Below are 14,357 nucleotides of genomic sequence, written 5' to 3'. Positions count from 1 at the left end.
AGTGCCTTTTCTCTGTTAGCTGATGTTTCTGTTGGATCTGCGAAAGAGCAAAACAGAACATTCTATTTCTCAAGTGGATGAGTATTCTAGTTTTAGAAAATGATTTTCTGCTTAGAAGTGCATATATGATACGTGTTCTTTTGAAAATATTTGGTATGGAAATGGAGTTGTAAATAATTTTTTTCCATTTCTAAAGTGAACAGACTGGTTTTCACTGCTGCAGTTATTCTCTGATTCTGATTTTTGTTTCCATGTTTTTAAACAGGACAGGGTGTGGTGTTGGAGCGCTCCATCTACAGTGACTTTGTCTTCCTGGAGGCGATGTACCGACAAGGCTTCATCCGGAAGCAATGTGAGTCGGCGGCAGGCTGGCCTTGTGGGCACGGGGGTGGCTTTGTAAAGGTCCTGCTAGACCCACCCTGCAGCTGGTACACGTTCTGTGAGCGTCTGTTGTTAATAAGTAGATGAATGATGCCGTTCCTCAGGGAAAGCCAGTCCCTGCCCGCCCCGTCCCTCCTAAAGTCATCTCTCCCCGTGAGAGCGCACTGGAGAGCCCCAGTAGACGGTCGCCCTGAGCGGCCTGTCCTGAAGCCTCCTGCCTGCAGCCACCGCGGCCCCTTCCTGGCCCTGGGAAGGCCGCCTTCCCTCAGGGAAAGCCAGTCCCTGCCCGCCCCGTCCCTCCTAAAGTCATCTCTCCCCGTGAGAGCGCACTGGAGAGCCCCAGTAGACGGTCGCCCTGAGCGGCCTGTCCTGAAGCCTCCTGCCTGCAGCCACCGCGGCCCCTTCCTGGCCCTGGGAAGGCCGCCTTCCCTCAGGGAAAGCCAGTCCCTGCCCGCCCCGTCCCTCCTAAAGTCATCTCTCCCCGTGAGAGCGCACTGGAGAGCCCCAGTAGACGGTCGCCCTGAGCGGCCTGTCCTGAAGCCTCCTGCCTGCAGCCACCGCGGCCCCTTCCTGGCCCTGGGAAGGCCGCCTTCCCTCAGGGAAAGCCAGTCCCTGCCCGCCCCGTCCCTCCTAAAGTCATCTCTCCCCGTGAGAGCGCACTGGAGAGCCCCAGCAGACAGTCTCCCTGAGCGGCCTGTCCTGGAGCCTCCTGCCTGCAGCCACCGCGGCGCTTCCTGGCCCTGGGAAGGCCACCTTCGTGCCCACATGCTGTTCTGGTGCTTTCAGTGCCAGTAGCACCGGGTGGGCGGTGCTGAAGGTCTGACAAGTGGCCAGTAGACAAGGGAAAAGGCTCCTGGCTGCAGTTAGCCTGGCCACAAGGAGCGAGGGAGCCTGGGGAATGGCTGACCGCGTGGAGATGGGGTCTCGGGGGCAGCACCCCTGAGCAGGGAGCCCTGGTTAGGCCACGGTGCTGCCCTCAAGGGAGTGGCATGCGCTGCAGGCGCTGGCGAGGCTCAGAGGGCGGCCGGGGGCTGGGGGTAGGCACGCACAGGGGAGCCCCTCGGGGTTAGGCAAGGGAGATGTGTGGTTCCGTTTGAGATCATTTGTCTGAAGGATGTGTTCAGGGAAGGGAGGTTAAGAAGGAGACCCTCGGTAGGAAGTTGGGGTTGGATGGGGCATCACAAGAGGAAGACCCGCAACAGGCAGTGGAGCACCTGCGGGGCCAGCTGGGCCTGAGGCACCCAGGATGCGCACTTGGCGAGCCTGTGGGGGAATAGAGTGGACCCACCTGCCAGTGGGGCTAACCACCGGGCCGATGGCGCTACCCGTTGTACCTTGTATGCAGCCAAGGCATGTGCAGATCTGGGCTGCAGAGAACTCTTGAAGTGAAGTGAAAGTGTTACTAGGCTGGGTTTAAATCCCAGTGTCTAACTTTGGATTCTTGTTATTTAGTCACTCAGTCACGTCTGACACTTTGAGACCCCCATGGACTGTAACCCACCAGGCTCCTCTGTCCATGGAATTCTCCAGCAAGAATCCTGGATTGGGTTGCCATTTCTCCTCTGGGGATCTTCCCAACCCAGGGATCAAACCGGCATGTCCTCCATTGGCCGGCGGGTTCTTGACCACTGAGCCACCAGGAAAGCCCCTGACTGTGGGGTAGTCAGCTGGTCTCTGTGGCCTGATCCTTGTGGTCTGTGGTGATGGGGGGAGCCCTGCTGTGGGGGGGCGGCTGCAGGCGCTGTGAGCCAGCACGATGTGCATGTAGCCGGCGGTCACGGTCATGACTGTCATGCGGCTGCTGGTTGACACGCAGCTGTGAGAGCTGCCGGCCCCTTTGTCCCTCAATCTGAGAGGGACGTGTGCCTGAAGGCTGTCTGGACCACTGGCTGACAGGAGGCGTTTCTCTCCCCCCAGGTGTGGACCACTACAACCAGGTGAAGAAGGTCACCATCTGTGAGTACCTGCCCCCCCACGTGGTAGTCTATGTGGACGTGCCGGTCCCCGAGGTCCAGAGCCGGATCCAGAAGAAGGGAAACGTAACTCAGCCTTCCTGTCCTAGACCCGCCTCTCTGGGTGTCGGCATTCATGGTGGTGGTGTTTACACGTGGTGGGGACTGACTCACTGAAGGGCCCATGGGACCTGGGCATGCACGCGCCGTCCCCCAGGTGCCGGCATGGGGGGCTGCGGGCGGCGCTGCTGCCCTCTGCTTATCCCCTGCTCCCTGGGACCTGGGTGTGCACGTGCCGTCCCCCAGGTCCCAGTGTGGTGGGCTGCGGGCGGCCCTGCTGCCCCCTGCTTGCCCCTGCTCCCCGGGGCCCCCTGGCCCTGGTGTGCCATGCCCTCACCCCCTGTACCTGTGTCGTCTGCACACGTGGCGCCCTGAGGGCGGGCGTGCCCCCTGACGCGGCCTCCCTTTCTGCTCTTGATGGCCGTGCTCTGTCGCTTCCTGCAGGTTGAGTCGTCTCTAACACCCTTTGAGTTTACCTCTCACACCTAACGGGTTTGGGCCCCTTGTCCTCTTTCTCCTGCTCAGTGACTCTGTGACCCCAGAGAGGGATCTCCACACACGTCCATTCACCGCCTTAGTGGTGCTGAGGCAGTCGGTCTTGGAAGCCCTGCGATTTGAAATTGGTCCTACCGGCGAGGTGCATGGTGGCCAGGCCCGTCGTCGCCCTTACAGCTAGTCCTTGTTGGAAAGATCAGTCCTGCTGAGGGTGTTTTTTCATGGGAGGAAACACTGTCTTTTTGACACTGATGTCAGTGTGGACTTGCCTGTGTATCTGTTGTCCCAGGGTCCGTCCTGGGCACTGGGGCTCACGTGGGTGCTCAGCGAGTGCCTCTCAGGGCTGGTCCTCTCCAGGGCAGCAGAGATGCTCAGGCGCTCTCGATGCGGCTTAAGGAGCCTGTGGTCACTGTCTTGCTCCCCCGATCAGTTTGCGCGTGCTCAGGGTACCTGTGTCTCTGCTGGTGGCCTGGCTGCACCTTGGAGCCTTTACTCCCGAGTGTGCTGTGTGGTTTGTGCTTTGGAGAACATTCCATCTGGTGGCCAAAGATGGGAACTACAAGTCAGAGTATTTAATTATCGCTCTAGGGAACGCTTTTGCTTATTAAAGTGACATTTATTGAGAAATAGGAAGTTATATATTAATATTTACAGTTCTCTAGATAACTCTTGTTATCTGGGTAGCAATATTTAAGAGACAGTTTCAAGGAACACATTAGATCTATTAACATTGTTGTTTTTCTAGTACTTGATGAATACCGTCACCAGCTAAAACTACCACTGTGTCTAAGAAAAGGAGACATTTTATCAAAGAAACATTATGTCATTTTTAGACATGTATTCCTATGGCGGATACTAATAGTAAACAGGGAAATAGAACATGCAGACGCCACGAAGAAACTTGAACATGGGGAAAGATAACCGAGCCCTTAGCACTGCTAAACTAAGGTTCTCAGTGTGGAGAGTTGCGCTCACGATTGGAAGTTTACATTTCTGTGCTTGGCAAGCTTCATGTGAAAGGGAAGTGAGCTTGAGGAGGTGGGCGGGTGGGGAGACAGCTGGTGACAGCGGGGTGTGAGGATGGGGGAGAGGCAGGCCCTCCCCTGCTGCGGCCTGCCACCTCTCATTCCCGGAACGGGAGGCGCCGCGGCCGCGCGCAGTCCACATCTTAGAGTCTGGGAAGAGAAGGCCGCAGCCCAGGCCTCCCTGGGCGGACTCCCGTGCTCTGGGCGGCAGGAGGGGACTGTTGGAACTGGCACTGCAGCTCTTTCCTGTCACCCCCGTCCCTGCAGCACCCCACACGGCTGTCCTGGGAGCACCGTGTTGGTCGCTTGTCTCACACTTTACATAAGCACAGACGTTTCCCACGTTTGCTTTCTGCTTTTGTTTAGCCACACGAGATGAAGATCACCTCCGCCTACCTTCAGGACATCGAGAATGCCTATAAGGGGACCTTCCTGCCTGAGATGAGGTGAGCCGGGGCGCGGTGGGTTTATGTGCCAGATGGAGCTCTGCACACATGGCCCCCAGCCCCGGGAGCGCTTCTAGTTCATTTCACTCCATCTCGTCTGGGGAGCCTTAATCTGACGTTTATAAGCAAGAATGACAGCAGACATTTCAGTTTGATTTGGTCGGCTGGGAGTTGCTTTGTTTTATTAATTTAGCCAATATTTATTTTGTCGTATCTTTAGGCTATTCTGATAGTAGAAGTGAGATGAAGCTACGTTCGGTGACAGGTTTTAACGTTAGAGAACTCATGTTTTCACTCTCGGTGGCAACTGAGTGGCCCTTTTACCTAGAAAGGTTGTCTGGAGGGACTCGGTGGTTGTGACTGGGAAGGCTCAGCGGCGCCTGTCGGTCCTTCTGAAAGCTGTTGCTCTAGGGGCCTGTGGGTTCGGTGGAAACACCACTGGGCCTTGGCAGCTTTGCTTCTCCCTCCCTCTGACGGCACGGGGCATCCGCGCGCTCTGGCCAGTCATCCTGTGGCCCTCGTGTGTCAGGCACACGGCAGTCATTTCCTGCCGTCACTCACGTCCAGCTACAGTTAGGATGTTTCCGTAACGCTGTTAAGGTTTCTAGTAGAATTTCTCAGACTTTTAGAAAGCGTAAGCCTTTTTTGATACCTGAAAATGTTTTGCTCTTGTTATTTAAAATTTCAAAGTAACTGAAACTGTGAACAGAGTATTGTCTAGCAGTTTTGGAAGAAAAGTTTTGAATTAGAATGCAGTTTTTTTAGCTGTAAACCAGTGCTTCCTTGTGATCAGCTTTTCTCTCATGGGTAGTAGAAACAGACTGCTGCTCTATTTTCAAGGCCAGAAGCGCAGAAAGAAAGTCCTGTGAATCTTGCCGGGGCGGGCATGGAGAGGTGTCAGGGAGAGGTGGCCAGCCCTAGACTCTCAGTTCCAAAGATTCCTTGTGGTGATCTTCTAGCTGCAAAGTCACTGCTGAGCAAAGGCTCCCCAGCCAGTCCCAAATAGGACATTGAGCTGTGCTGTCAGGAAAGGAAGTCTTAGATTCGGCTTACAGATGAAATAAGGGTTTTCTTGCACCTGGCATTTAATTTTCAAGAACTCACCCAGAGCCTCCTGTTGGTGAAGTGTCCAGCAGGGGTTCTGAGTGTCCATTGGTTCGTCCAGTGCTCCTGCATGCTCTGTACGCAAGCTGAGTGGGGGGTTAGCTCATACCCCTACACGGGCCTGGGCTCCTGAGGGGCTGCTTTGCGTCCTGCTGGAGGTCAGACAGCCCCCTCCTAGGAGGTGAACCCAGCCCCGCACTTGCTCTCTGGTGGCTGGTGAATCCCCTGTGGAGCCAAGAAAGTTCACATCCTCGCCCAGCAGGGCAGATGGTCAGACGCTGGGCTCCCCAAAATTACAGCAGCTCAAGTAACGTGTCCCTCCGCCACCCTATCTGCCCCACCCTCCCGAGCCGCCCCCGGCTGCCGTCCGTGCGGCCCGTGCGGCCCTGGGCCCCCTGTGCTTCCTGCGATGCGTGCTGCCACTGGTGGAGGTTTGCGTGCCCGCGGAGCTGACCCGTCTCCCTGCCCCGTAAGCACCAGCCTCCTGCCTGTGCGGTGGGGGCGGTCCAGTCAGGTGAGGGTCAGAAAACAGGCCTGCTGCTACTACCATCCAGCCTTGGGCACAGCCCTGCCTCAGGTTTGCCCTTCTTGGCCAGCCATTCCCTGAGAGCCAGTTCAGAGAATGCGGGCGTTTCTGTTTAGAGTGGGCGCCTGGCATCAGGTATTCGTCTGTGCAGTGACGTCCACTGGGAAGACTTACAGGAAAGCATCTCGTTTCCTCTTACAGTGAGAAATGTGAGGTTCTACAGTACAGTGCATGGGAAGCTCAGGATGCAGAAAAGGTAAGAAAACGGCTGAACATTTTATAATTTTTCTTAAATTTAACTCCTGTGTAGGGGTTTTGCAAATCAAGTGATGAGTTCGGCTCCTCCTGATGTTAGAAGCATCTGTGTTTCGTGATCTGATACAAGTGCCTCGCCCCTCCCATCACATTTCTCTGAGCATGACGTTTTGATTTTCCTTTAAGGTATTCACTTTCTAGGATCTTAAAATTATGAAAGGGTGGAGATGCAAGGAATTTTGGGTTATGGTAAAATTGAACATTGGATTAGTTAATAGGTAAGATTTATTGAGACCGTTGACCCTTGAACGACAGGGGTTTCAACCACGAGGGTCCGCTCTTACGTGGATTTTCTCAGTAGTAAACCCCACACTGCTGCACAGCGTGCGGTCCTCAGTAGGAAACACGGCGACGCCTCACGGCATCAAGGCTGTGGAGGAACCACTGTCCACGCACAAGGAGGCCCACCTCCAGGTCAGGCTTGGGTTTCGAGTCTGGATCGTGTTGTTTGGGGTCGACCACATAAAGATACCAGCTTTCCCCAAAGTAGTGGGTGCAGGTCACCCTCTGCCATTTTCAGGAGAGCTTGAGTAATCAAAACATTTGGATAGGCAGCTGGTGGGAAGGTGGCGTATGACACAGGGAGCCCAGCCTGTCTCTGTGACGACCTGGAGAGTGGGATGCGGGAGCGGGAAGGGAGGAGGGAGAGGCTTGGGAGGGGTTTACACGGTTACAGATGAGTCTCCGTGTTGCACTTCAGAAACCAGCACGGCATCGTAAGACAGTATCCTCCAGCTTAAAAACAGTTTTTGGAAAAGAATAACATTTTCCTTCCCAAGTGTAAAAACATATTACAGATTTACGGTAATGAAGGCACTGCGCTATTAATAAAGGAGATAATAGGTGGTTTAACAGAGCAGAGTCCAGAAACAGGTGCACGTGTGCCCACGGTTGGAAAAGTCAGCGCTGTAAACGGTGATAACAGTAGAAGAGACTGGGCTAGCTCTTACATGGTGTTGAGGCGAATGAGCATCATTTGGTTAAAAAAAATCCCTCATTTTATATTAAGTATCAATTGAAAAGTGAAATCACTCAGTCATGTCTGTCTCTTTATGACCCCATGGACTATACACATTTTCCAGGCCAGAATACTGGAATGGGAAGCCTTTCCCTTTGCCAGGGGATCTTCCCAACCCAGAATTGAAAGTGGGATCTCCTGCATTGCAGGCAGATTCTTTATCAGCTGAGGTACCAGGGAAGCCAATAACTTATTCTAAAAAGTTTAAAAATTCTAAAAGAAAGTACAGGCTTTTGGTCTGGAGTTGAGGAGTAGATGGTGACGGCAGACAGCTTTGCAGAGGCAGCTGCTTTAAGGACAGCAGAGCCTCGGCGCCTCCCCCGCGTGGGGAGAGAGCCGGCCCTTCTCCACAGCAGGGGCGTGGGGGCCCACGGTCCAGGCAGGCTCTGGCCCAGCTCTGGGGGTTCTCTTAGGCTTGCTTCTTTCTGCCTGGAAACGAGGCTGCACTTCGTTTCCTTCCAGGCTGCTCTGTCTGTGATGTCCGTTTCCTTGTGTTCAGGTTATTTCTGTCCCTCTGGCAGAGGCTTTACATGGCGTGGGTCTGGGCAGAAGAGTCGTGCGTGTTCCCCGAGACTGTTATCACTGGAGTTCATAACTGAATGTGCTCACATTCTTGGAACCTTAAGAAGTCCCTGAGTTTGGCGTGTTTTGGGGAGAATGTGTTTGAAAAGGCCGGCCCACTGGGAGGTCCGGCTGTCCAGACTGCAGGCTGAGGAGTGTGGGCTCTTGGAGCTCTAGGAATTGTGTGCATCCTCTTGTCCTGTTGCTGCTTTAGTGGATGAGCTTGCCTCCTGGAGTCAAGTTGTGGGAGGAAACGAGTCTGGAGGAGGCCTGGCTCCCCTCTGCGCCCCAGCCCCTGCCGTCTCCAGTCTGCCCACGCCCAGGCCTGCCCCGTCCTCCCAGCCTGTGGGGAATTGCCACTCCACCGGGGCTCAGCCGGCCCGGCGCCCGCATGGGGCTCACCTCTCCCCCCCCACTTCACTGAAGGCTGACCATCAGACCTTTCTTTCTGACCCTCAGGGCGTGATCCTTCCTGCCGGGGTCTGTGGTTTGTCGTGCGCTGAATGTTCTCTGTTAAGTCCTCTGTTAAATCCCTGCACGCAGGTGGTCGAGGATATTGAGTACCTGAAGTACGACAAAGGCCCGTGGCTGGATCAGAACGACCGCAAGTTGCACAAACTGAGGATGCTGTGAGTTCTGGCGGGGCGGGGTGGGGAGAGGAGGGGAGGGGCCTGGGTGGGGCAGGCCTGGGGGCCAGGACCTGGGCTCTCAGAGCTCTCCGCAGGTGGCTCCTGTCTTCAGAGTGAGGTGAGAGACAGGTCATCAGTCCAGAGTGGCTGCGAGGGCGGGAGGCCGTGTTGGAGGCTTGAGGGAGGAGCGGGTCCGAGGTGCTGCCCAGGGGTGGGGAGAAGACTGTCGCGGGGAGGCCGAGCTCTGGAGGGGCTGTGAGTGGGCAAGGGCAGGAGGCCGGGCGCGAGTGTGCGATGAGGAGTTTAACGGGGAGGAGCGCTGTGGGCTCAAGCCGGGGAGGTCAGAGCCATGAAACCCAAGTCCAGGCTGGACCCGCATCGTGGGAGGTGTCAGAGTTTAATGCGGCTTCTTCCTATCTTTCTTAAAGTGTTTGTGTGTTCCTGTATTTCTAAATAAAAATTATCCTGCATATGTCTTTGTACGGTAACTTTTAAAAAGAGTGTGTCCCTATTTTGTTAAATATTTAAAATCAGTTTTTTAATGGCTACTCATGCCTCATAAATCTTCTGAAAGAAGCAAGTCAGCGGTGGGGGCCCATGGCCTGGGGGCCCATCCAGGCCTCAGCTGCCAATAATGGTCCTCACATTTTTAAAGGATTATAAGAAAAACAAGGTACATATATGAAGCCATACATAGGCCCTTTACAGAAAAAGTTGATCTCTGAAATATAGGCACAGTCCTTTTCATTTCTTTAATATCAGTCTTTGGGGTTATTTTCACTTCTTCATATTTATAATAACAGTAATGAGCATATTGTACTTATTTTTATTCCATTTCAGGTTACTTTTCTAAAGTATGAAACTGGAGTTATGGGTCAGATTATGTGAACGCATTTTATGGCTACTGTGTGTTTTGAAATTGTTCTCCAGAAAATGTGTGCCAGCTTGCACACTTGAACCTGTATTGTGGAAGTCCTTATTTTCTCTGTTTCCTTATTTTCAGTTTCCTTGACATCTATTCCAGTTTTTGTTGTTATTTTTTTTTAATCTGCTTTTTTTAGACTTCAATTGCTCTTCTTTCTCCAGTTTCCTAAGGTAGAAGCTTAGGTGATTGGTTTTAGATCTTTCTTCCTTTCCAATATATGCATTTGGTGCTATAAATATTGCTCTAGTTTAATTCTGTTGTGGTCTGAGAACACAGTTCGTGTGATTCCAGGTCTTTTGCATTTGTTAGGGTGTTGTATATGGTTGGGGAGGTTTTGTTTGGGGTCCTGGTGCGGTCATTGCCTCATCCCCTGGGATCATCTGCCTAAACCCGCCTTTTCCCTCCTGACCCCGCCCCTTCCCCAGGTCCCGCCGCTAGGGTGGGGCCGCAGGCCCTGGTTCTGGATCTCTGCTCCTCGATTCATTGTTCTTCATCCCACCCATCCCTGTGTGCCTGCCCGCCAGCTAATCTTCACGAGTGTCACAGTGACCCCGTGTTCCCTTTTCTCAGAACCTTTCTGTGGCGTGCCTGTCGAGGCGTGAATCCAGGTTCCATTTCCCAGAATTAGTTCAGAGTCCTCATCGTCTGCCCTGCCTCTGCCGTCAGGATGCAGGGTGTCCTGAGCCTGTGGCCTCCCCACCTGCCCAGTAACCCCCTCAGGGCCTGAGCATTTTCCTAGGCTCGCCCTGTGCGCCTTCTTTTCTCCTGCGCCCCTCTGACTTTTCCAGACTTTGATTTGACGCGGGCATATGCATGATTCTTGTCATACCAGCTCCTGCTGGGCAGAGTACTAGAAAAACAAAATGGTGCTGTCCCAGCCCTGACATTTGCCGGGCTGAGCCATGTGGGTGACTTACCGCTTCTTCATCAACGGGACTGAGCCATGTGGGTGACTTACCGCTTCTTCAATGGGATTGCTTCTTCCTCATCCCAGTTTTTTCTCCTCTGCCTCCCAAGGATAATTCATAACAATTTACAACGGTAATTCTGCTTATTTTCACTTAAGTGCCATTTCTTAATGTGGGCGACTCAAGCAAAATTATGACCATTTTCTAAGATAATTACAGTAAACCTGCCATTTTCCAGCTATACTCATTCTGTTCAGAATCTGACCAGATTATTGGTTTAGAGCACTTTTGTGCGTCTCAGAACGTGTGTTGTGTGTAATCATGTATGTGTGAGTACCTATTCAACCTTGATAGTGTTTTGTGTTCATGTCCGTAATCCGTAACTGACCGCTGCTGCCCTGCTTGCTTCATTTTTGTGCTGGAGACGCGTTCCCAGTCGGGCCTTCTCCATGCAGGGCTGCGGGCCCACCTCTTCCAGAGCTGGGGCTCCCTTGTTGCCCCTGCTGCCTCATCACAGGGACGTGTGTTTTCTACGACTTCTGGAGGCTGTCTTTCCAAGAGAATTCCAGTGTGACGAAACTGGAGGGTAGGCGTTTGGTATCAGAATTGTAGGGTTTCATGCAGAACTTTGCCGCTCAGGAGAAGCTAAAAGATAGCTTTGGACATGCTTTAGGAGAAAGTGTAAGCATTCCGTTAATTGGGAAACAGTTGAGTTGTAAGTCATAATTTACTGTTTTTCTTTCCCTTCTTGCCTCACTGTTGTTTTGAAATTACGTGGCAGAGCACCTCGTTCTGTGAATCAGCCTCGGGGACGCACTGTCTTCTCACGGGGACACTTTGGGCTGGGATGTGAAGGGGATGTTCTGTCAGTGTTTGACTCTCCTTAATTAGACTAAATGCTCTGTGAACAGAATGTTTCCTTTCACCGCTTTAGCTTCCTGAGTCATGAAGTGTGTCCTGTTGTGTCCGTCCCCTGCTTATCTTCAGTCTGGAATGTGTCTGTAGTTTCTGGAGGCCCAGAGTTGGGTTTACGGGAGAGAGGCTCCAAGGGCTCTGCTTAGTCATCGCGGAAGCTCAGAGTGAATGAGCAGTTTACACAAGGCTGAGTATGTGGTAGAATAGTCTCTATAGATTATTTTTTTAATCTTCAAAAGTGGTTTGAAGATATTTGTTCAAAGATACACCCTCTTTGAGAGCTCCTCAGGTGGCTCAGTGGTAAAGAATCTGCCTACCAGTGCAGGAGAGGTGGGTTCAATCCCTGGGTCAGGAAGATCCCCTGGAGAAGGAAATGGCAACTCACTTCAGTATTCTTGCCTGGCAGATCCCACGGGCAGAGCAACAGAGGAGCCTGGTGGGCTACAGTCCGTGGTGTTGCAAAAAGAGCCAGACAGGACTTAGTGACTGAACACCACCTTTTCTGTAAGGGGGTATGTGAACTGTAGTTCTTCCAGATTAAATGTAGATGGCGCTGTTGGTCTCTGTCACACACGTTCCTAGGCCAGTTTGTTCTTTTCAATTCTTCAGTATGTTTTTAGGTTTTCAAAACTATAGACAAAACCAAATCATACCCCAGTTTGATATTTATTAATATTTAAAAACACAAGATTCATTTTATTTGAAATTGTTTACAGTGAGATCACCTTAAAAAATATCCTTACTAAAAAAAAAAAAATATATATCCTTACTATATAATAAGTATTGGAGAAGGAAATGGCAACCCACTCCAGTATTCTTGCCTGGAAAATTCCGTGGACAGAGGAGCCTGGCAGGCTACAGTCTATGGGGTCGCAAAGAATCAGCCACGACTGAGCACATCAGCATATAATAAGTATAGAATAATTTCATTTGTATTAAAAGTGAAGACATGTACTTTATTGACACAGGCTTATGAAAGATATTCTGTAAACCAGTTTACAGTTAAAAGGAAGAGAAAACGCTCATATTGAGTGTATGTGATAGCTGTGTGCACGACCAGTGACACCCATGTGAGCACACTTAGGGAAGCAGTCGTCCCAGCAGCGTGCCCTGGGGACGGTGTCTGGTTACAGCGTTGTCGGTCCTGCGAGTGATGCTGGGGCAGGCTTCCGCCTCCGGTCACTCGCATGCGGCCTGTCGCAGGTTCTCAGTGCCCTGTGGTCCCCGGGGAGGAGGAGCCGGGCCCACCCAAGGTCCTCACAGCGTGGCCGAGAGCCAGATCCACTTAGCTTCCATCTGGGCCATTTCAGCGGAGGCATCTTCTGCCATTATAAGTCATTAATGGGAAAAGGGCCTTTTAAAATAATCATTTTCTTGGTTTTGAGCCCTGAAGAAAGGAGACTTAACATTTCTTCCTAAAAGCACTCAAAATGCTTTTCATCTTCTAGTAGTTATAGTCAGAGTAAATTTAAAGTAAGCAAATTATAACAAAGCATAAACATTTTAGCATTCAGAATAAAATGGCAAGACAGGGAGTGAGTCCTCTGATGGTGTGTCTCGGCGCTGAGAAAAGCAGGAGGCATCCCGCGGGGCTCTCCCCGCCCCAGCCTCCTCCACGCGCCCTGTTCAGCCTCCGCTCCTGGAATTGGTCCCCACACTGCGGGGGCCTCCAGGCAGAGTGCTGAGCTGGCAGTGGCGTTCCAGCGACGACAGTGGCTCTCCGCTTGGTCCCTCAGGGGTCATCAGTCGTGCAGGCTTTTCGTGGGCGCTGGCCACAGGAGCAGCCCTGTAACAGGTGGTGCTGGCTCTCACCTTTGTATCCCTGCTGTGTCTGTATTCAGAGCACATGCAGGTCCTGCTTCATGTTTTCACATCTGTGTCCTTTCCCCAAAGGGAGTCGCCTGTGGCCGTGGGACTCTTAAAAGACAGTCTGTCCTGAGAGTGGTGTTGGGAGGGTGGCTCCCACAGCCCCACAGGCTCTTTGGGGAAAGTTTGGCTTCTGAGGTGAAGGGGGTGGATATTTTAAACAATCAGCCTAATAGCTTACTTTATTGTATTGACTTTGGTGTTTTGTGTGCCATATTGATTATTGATGTTACTGTATTGATTTTGATGTTCGGTCTGTCTGACATCTGTCCGACTTTCCAGAGTTTATTGTATTGATTATTGATGTTACTGTATTGATTTTGATGTTCGGTCTGTCTGACATCTGTCCGACTTTCCAGAGTTTATTGTATTGATTATTGATGTTACTGTATTGATTTTGATGTTCGGTCTGTCTGACATCTGTCTGACTTTCCAGGGTTCAGGATAAGTTGGAGGTGCTGAATTACACATCCATCCCTGTCTTCCTCCCAGAGGTCACCGTCGGTGCCCACCAGAGTGACCAGGTCTTCCAGGAGTTCACAGAGGTAAGGCCCTCGAACAGTGGGTGTCAGACAGCCTGTGCAAAGTCAGTTCTGGAGCGTGCTCTCTGTGGGTCTGTTTCCGTGAGCAAGCTCCATTTTCGCTGAAGTGATTCTCCTGTCCCCCTTCATCTCTGCTGTGCAGCCCCTCCAGCAGCAGGGCCACACGCAGGGCGCTGCTCTCCTGGGAAGCCGTCTGGGCCGGCCTCTCGTTGCTCCTCAGTTTCTCTCTGTCCTTTCCCGTCAGTTCTCACTCCTGGCGTCACGGTGTGTCATCCTCAAGGAGGGGAGGTGTGCGTTTCCGCAGAGGCCTAGGGTGCACGGGCGCCCTTGGGGAGGACGAGGGCAGGCGTGAGAGCTGGGCAGGTCCACGGGCTTCGTTCAGAGTGGCGTGGAGAGTCGTCGGGGCTGAAAGTATGCTGGAACGTGGCCGGCAGTGATCACTCCTGAGTCACAGCTCCAGTGGGATAGTGAGAATGTCCGCGGTGGCTGTGATTGGTTATCAGCAGAAGCGCAGAATAACTGTATTTAAATCAGAACTTCAAGCTGGGCGGTCAGTGCTCATGTGTGTTACTTGCTCAGTCATGTCCGACTCTTCCAAGTCCCATGGGCTGTAGCCCACCAGGCTCCTCTGTCCATGGGATTCTCTGGGCAAGGGCGGTCAGTGCACGAACGAGTTGGCATCTGAGTTC

The 14,357-nt window shown here is 52.4% G+C and overlaps 1 protein-coding gene across 1 annotated transcript in view; it reads left to right on the top strand.

The window, feature by feature from the left end:
- NDUFA10 (NADH dehydrogenase (ubiquinone) 1 alpha subcomplex, 10, 42kDa) overlaps window positions 1–14,357 on the top strand; it is a gene marked incomplete at its 5' end in the record, with an annotated part of 32,784 nt that overhangs the window by 1,438 nt on the left and 16,989 nt on the right. The window contains 6 exons of the mRNA XM_010843873.1: window positions 266–352; window positions 2,299–2,420; window positions 4,280–4,359; window positions 6,191–6,245; window positions 8,427–8,512; window positions 13,563–13,671. Coding sequence (XP_010842175.1) covers window positions 266–352; window positions 2,299–2,420; window positions 4,280–4,359; window positions 6,191–6,245; window positions 8,427–8,512; window positions 13,563–13,671 — 539 coding nt within the window. The remainder of the gene's footprint in view (window positions 1–265; window positions 353–2,298; window positions 2,421–4,279; window positions 4,360–6,190; window positions 6,246–8,426; window positions 8,513–13,562; window positions 13,672–14,357) is intronic.

Source organism: Bison bison, unplaced genomic scaffold (assembly GCF_000754665.1).
Source record: "Bison bison bison isolate TAMUID 2011002044 unplaced genomic scaffold, Bison_UMD1.0 scf7180017847763, whole genome shotgun sequence".
NCBI classification, from domain to species: Eukaryota; Metazoa; Chordata; class Mammalia; order Artiodactyla; family Bovidae; genus Bison; species Bison bison.
Note: the sequence above shows the minus strand (reverse complement) of the source record. Positions and strands in the feature narration are given on the sequence as shown.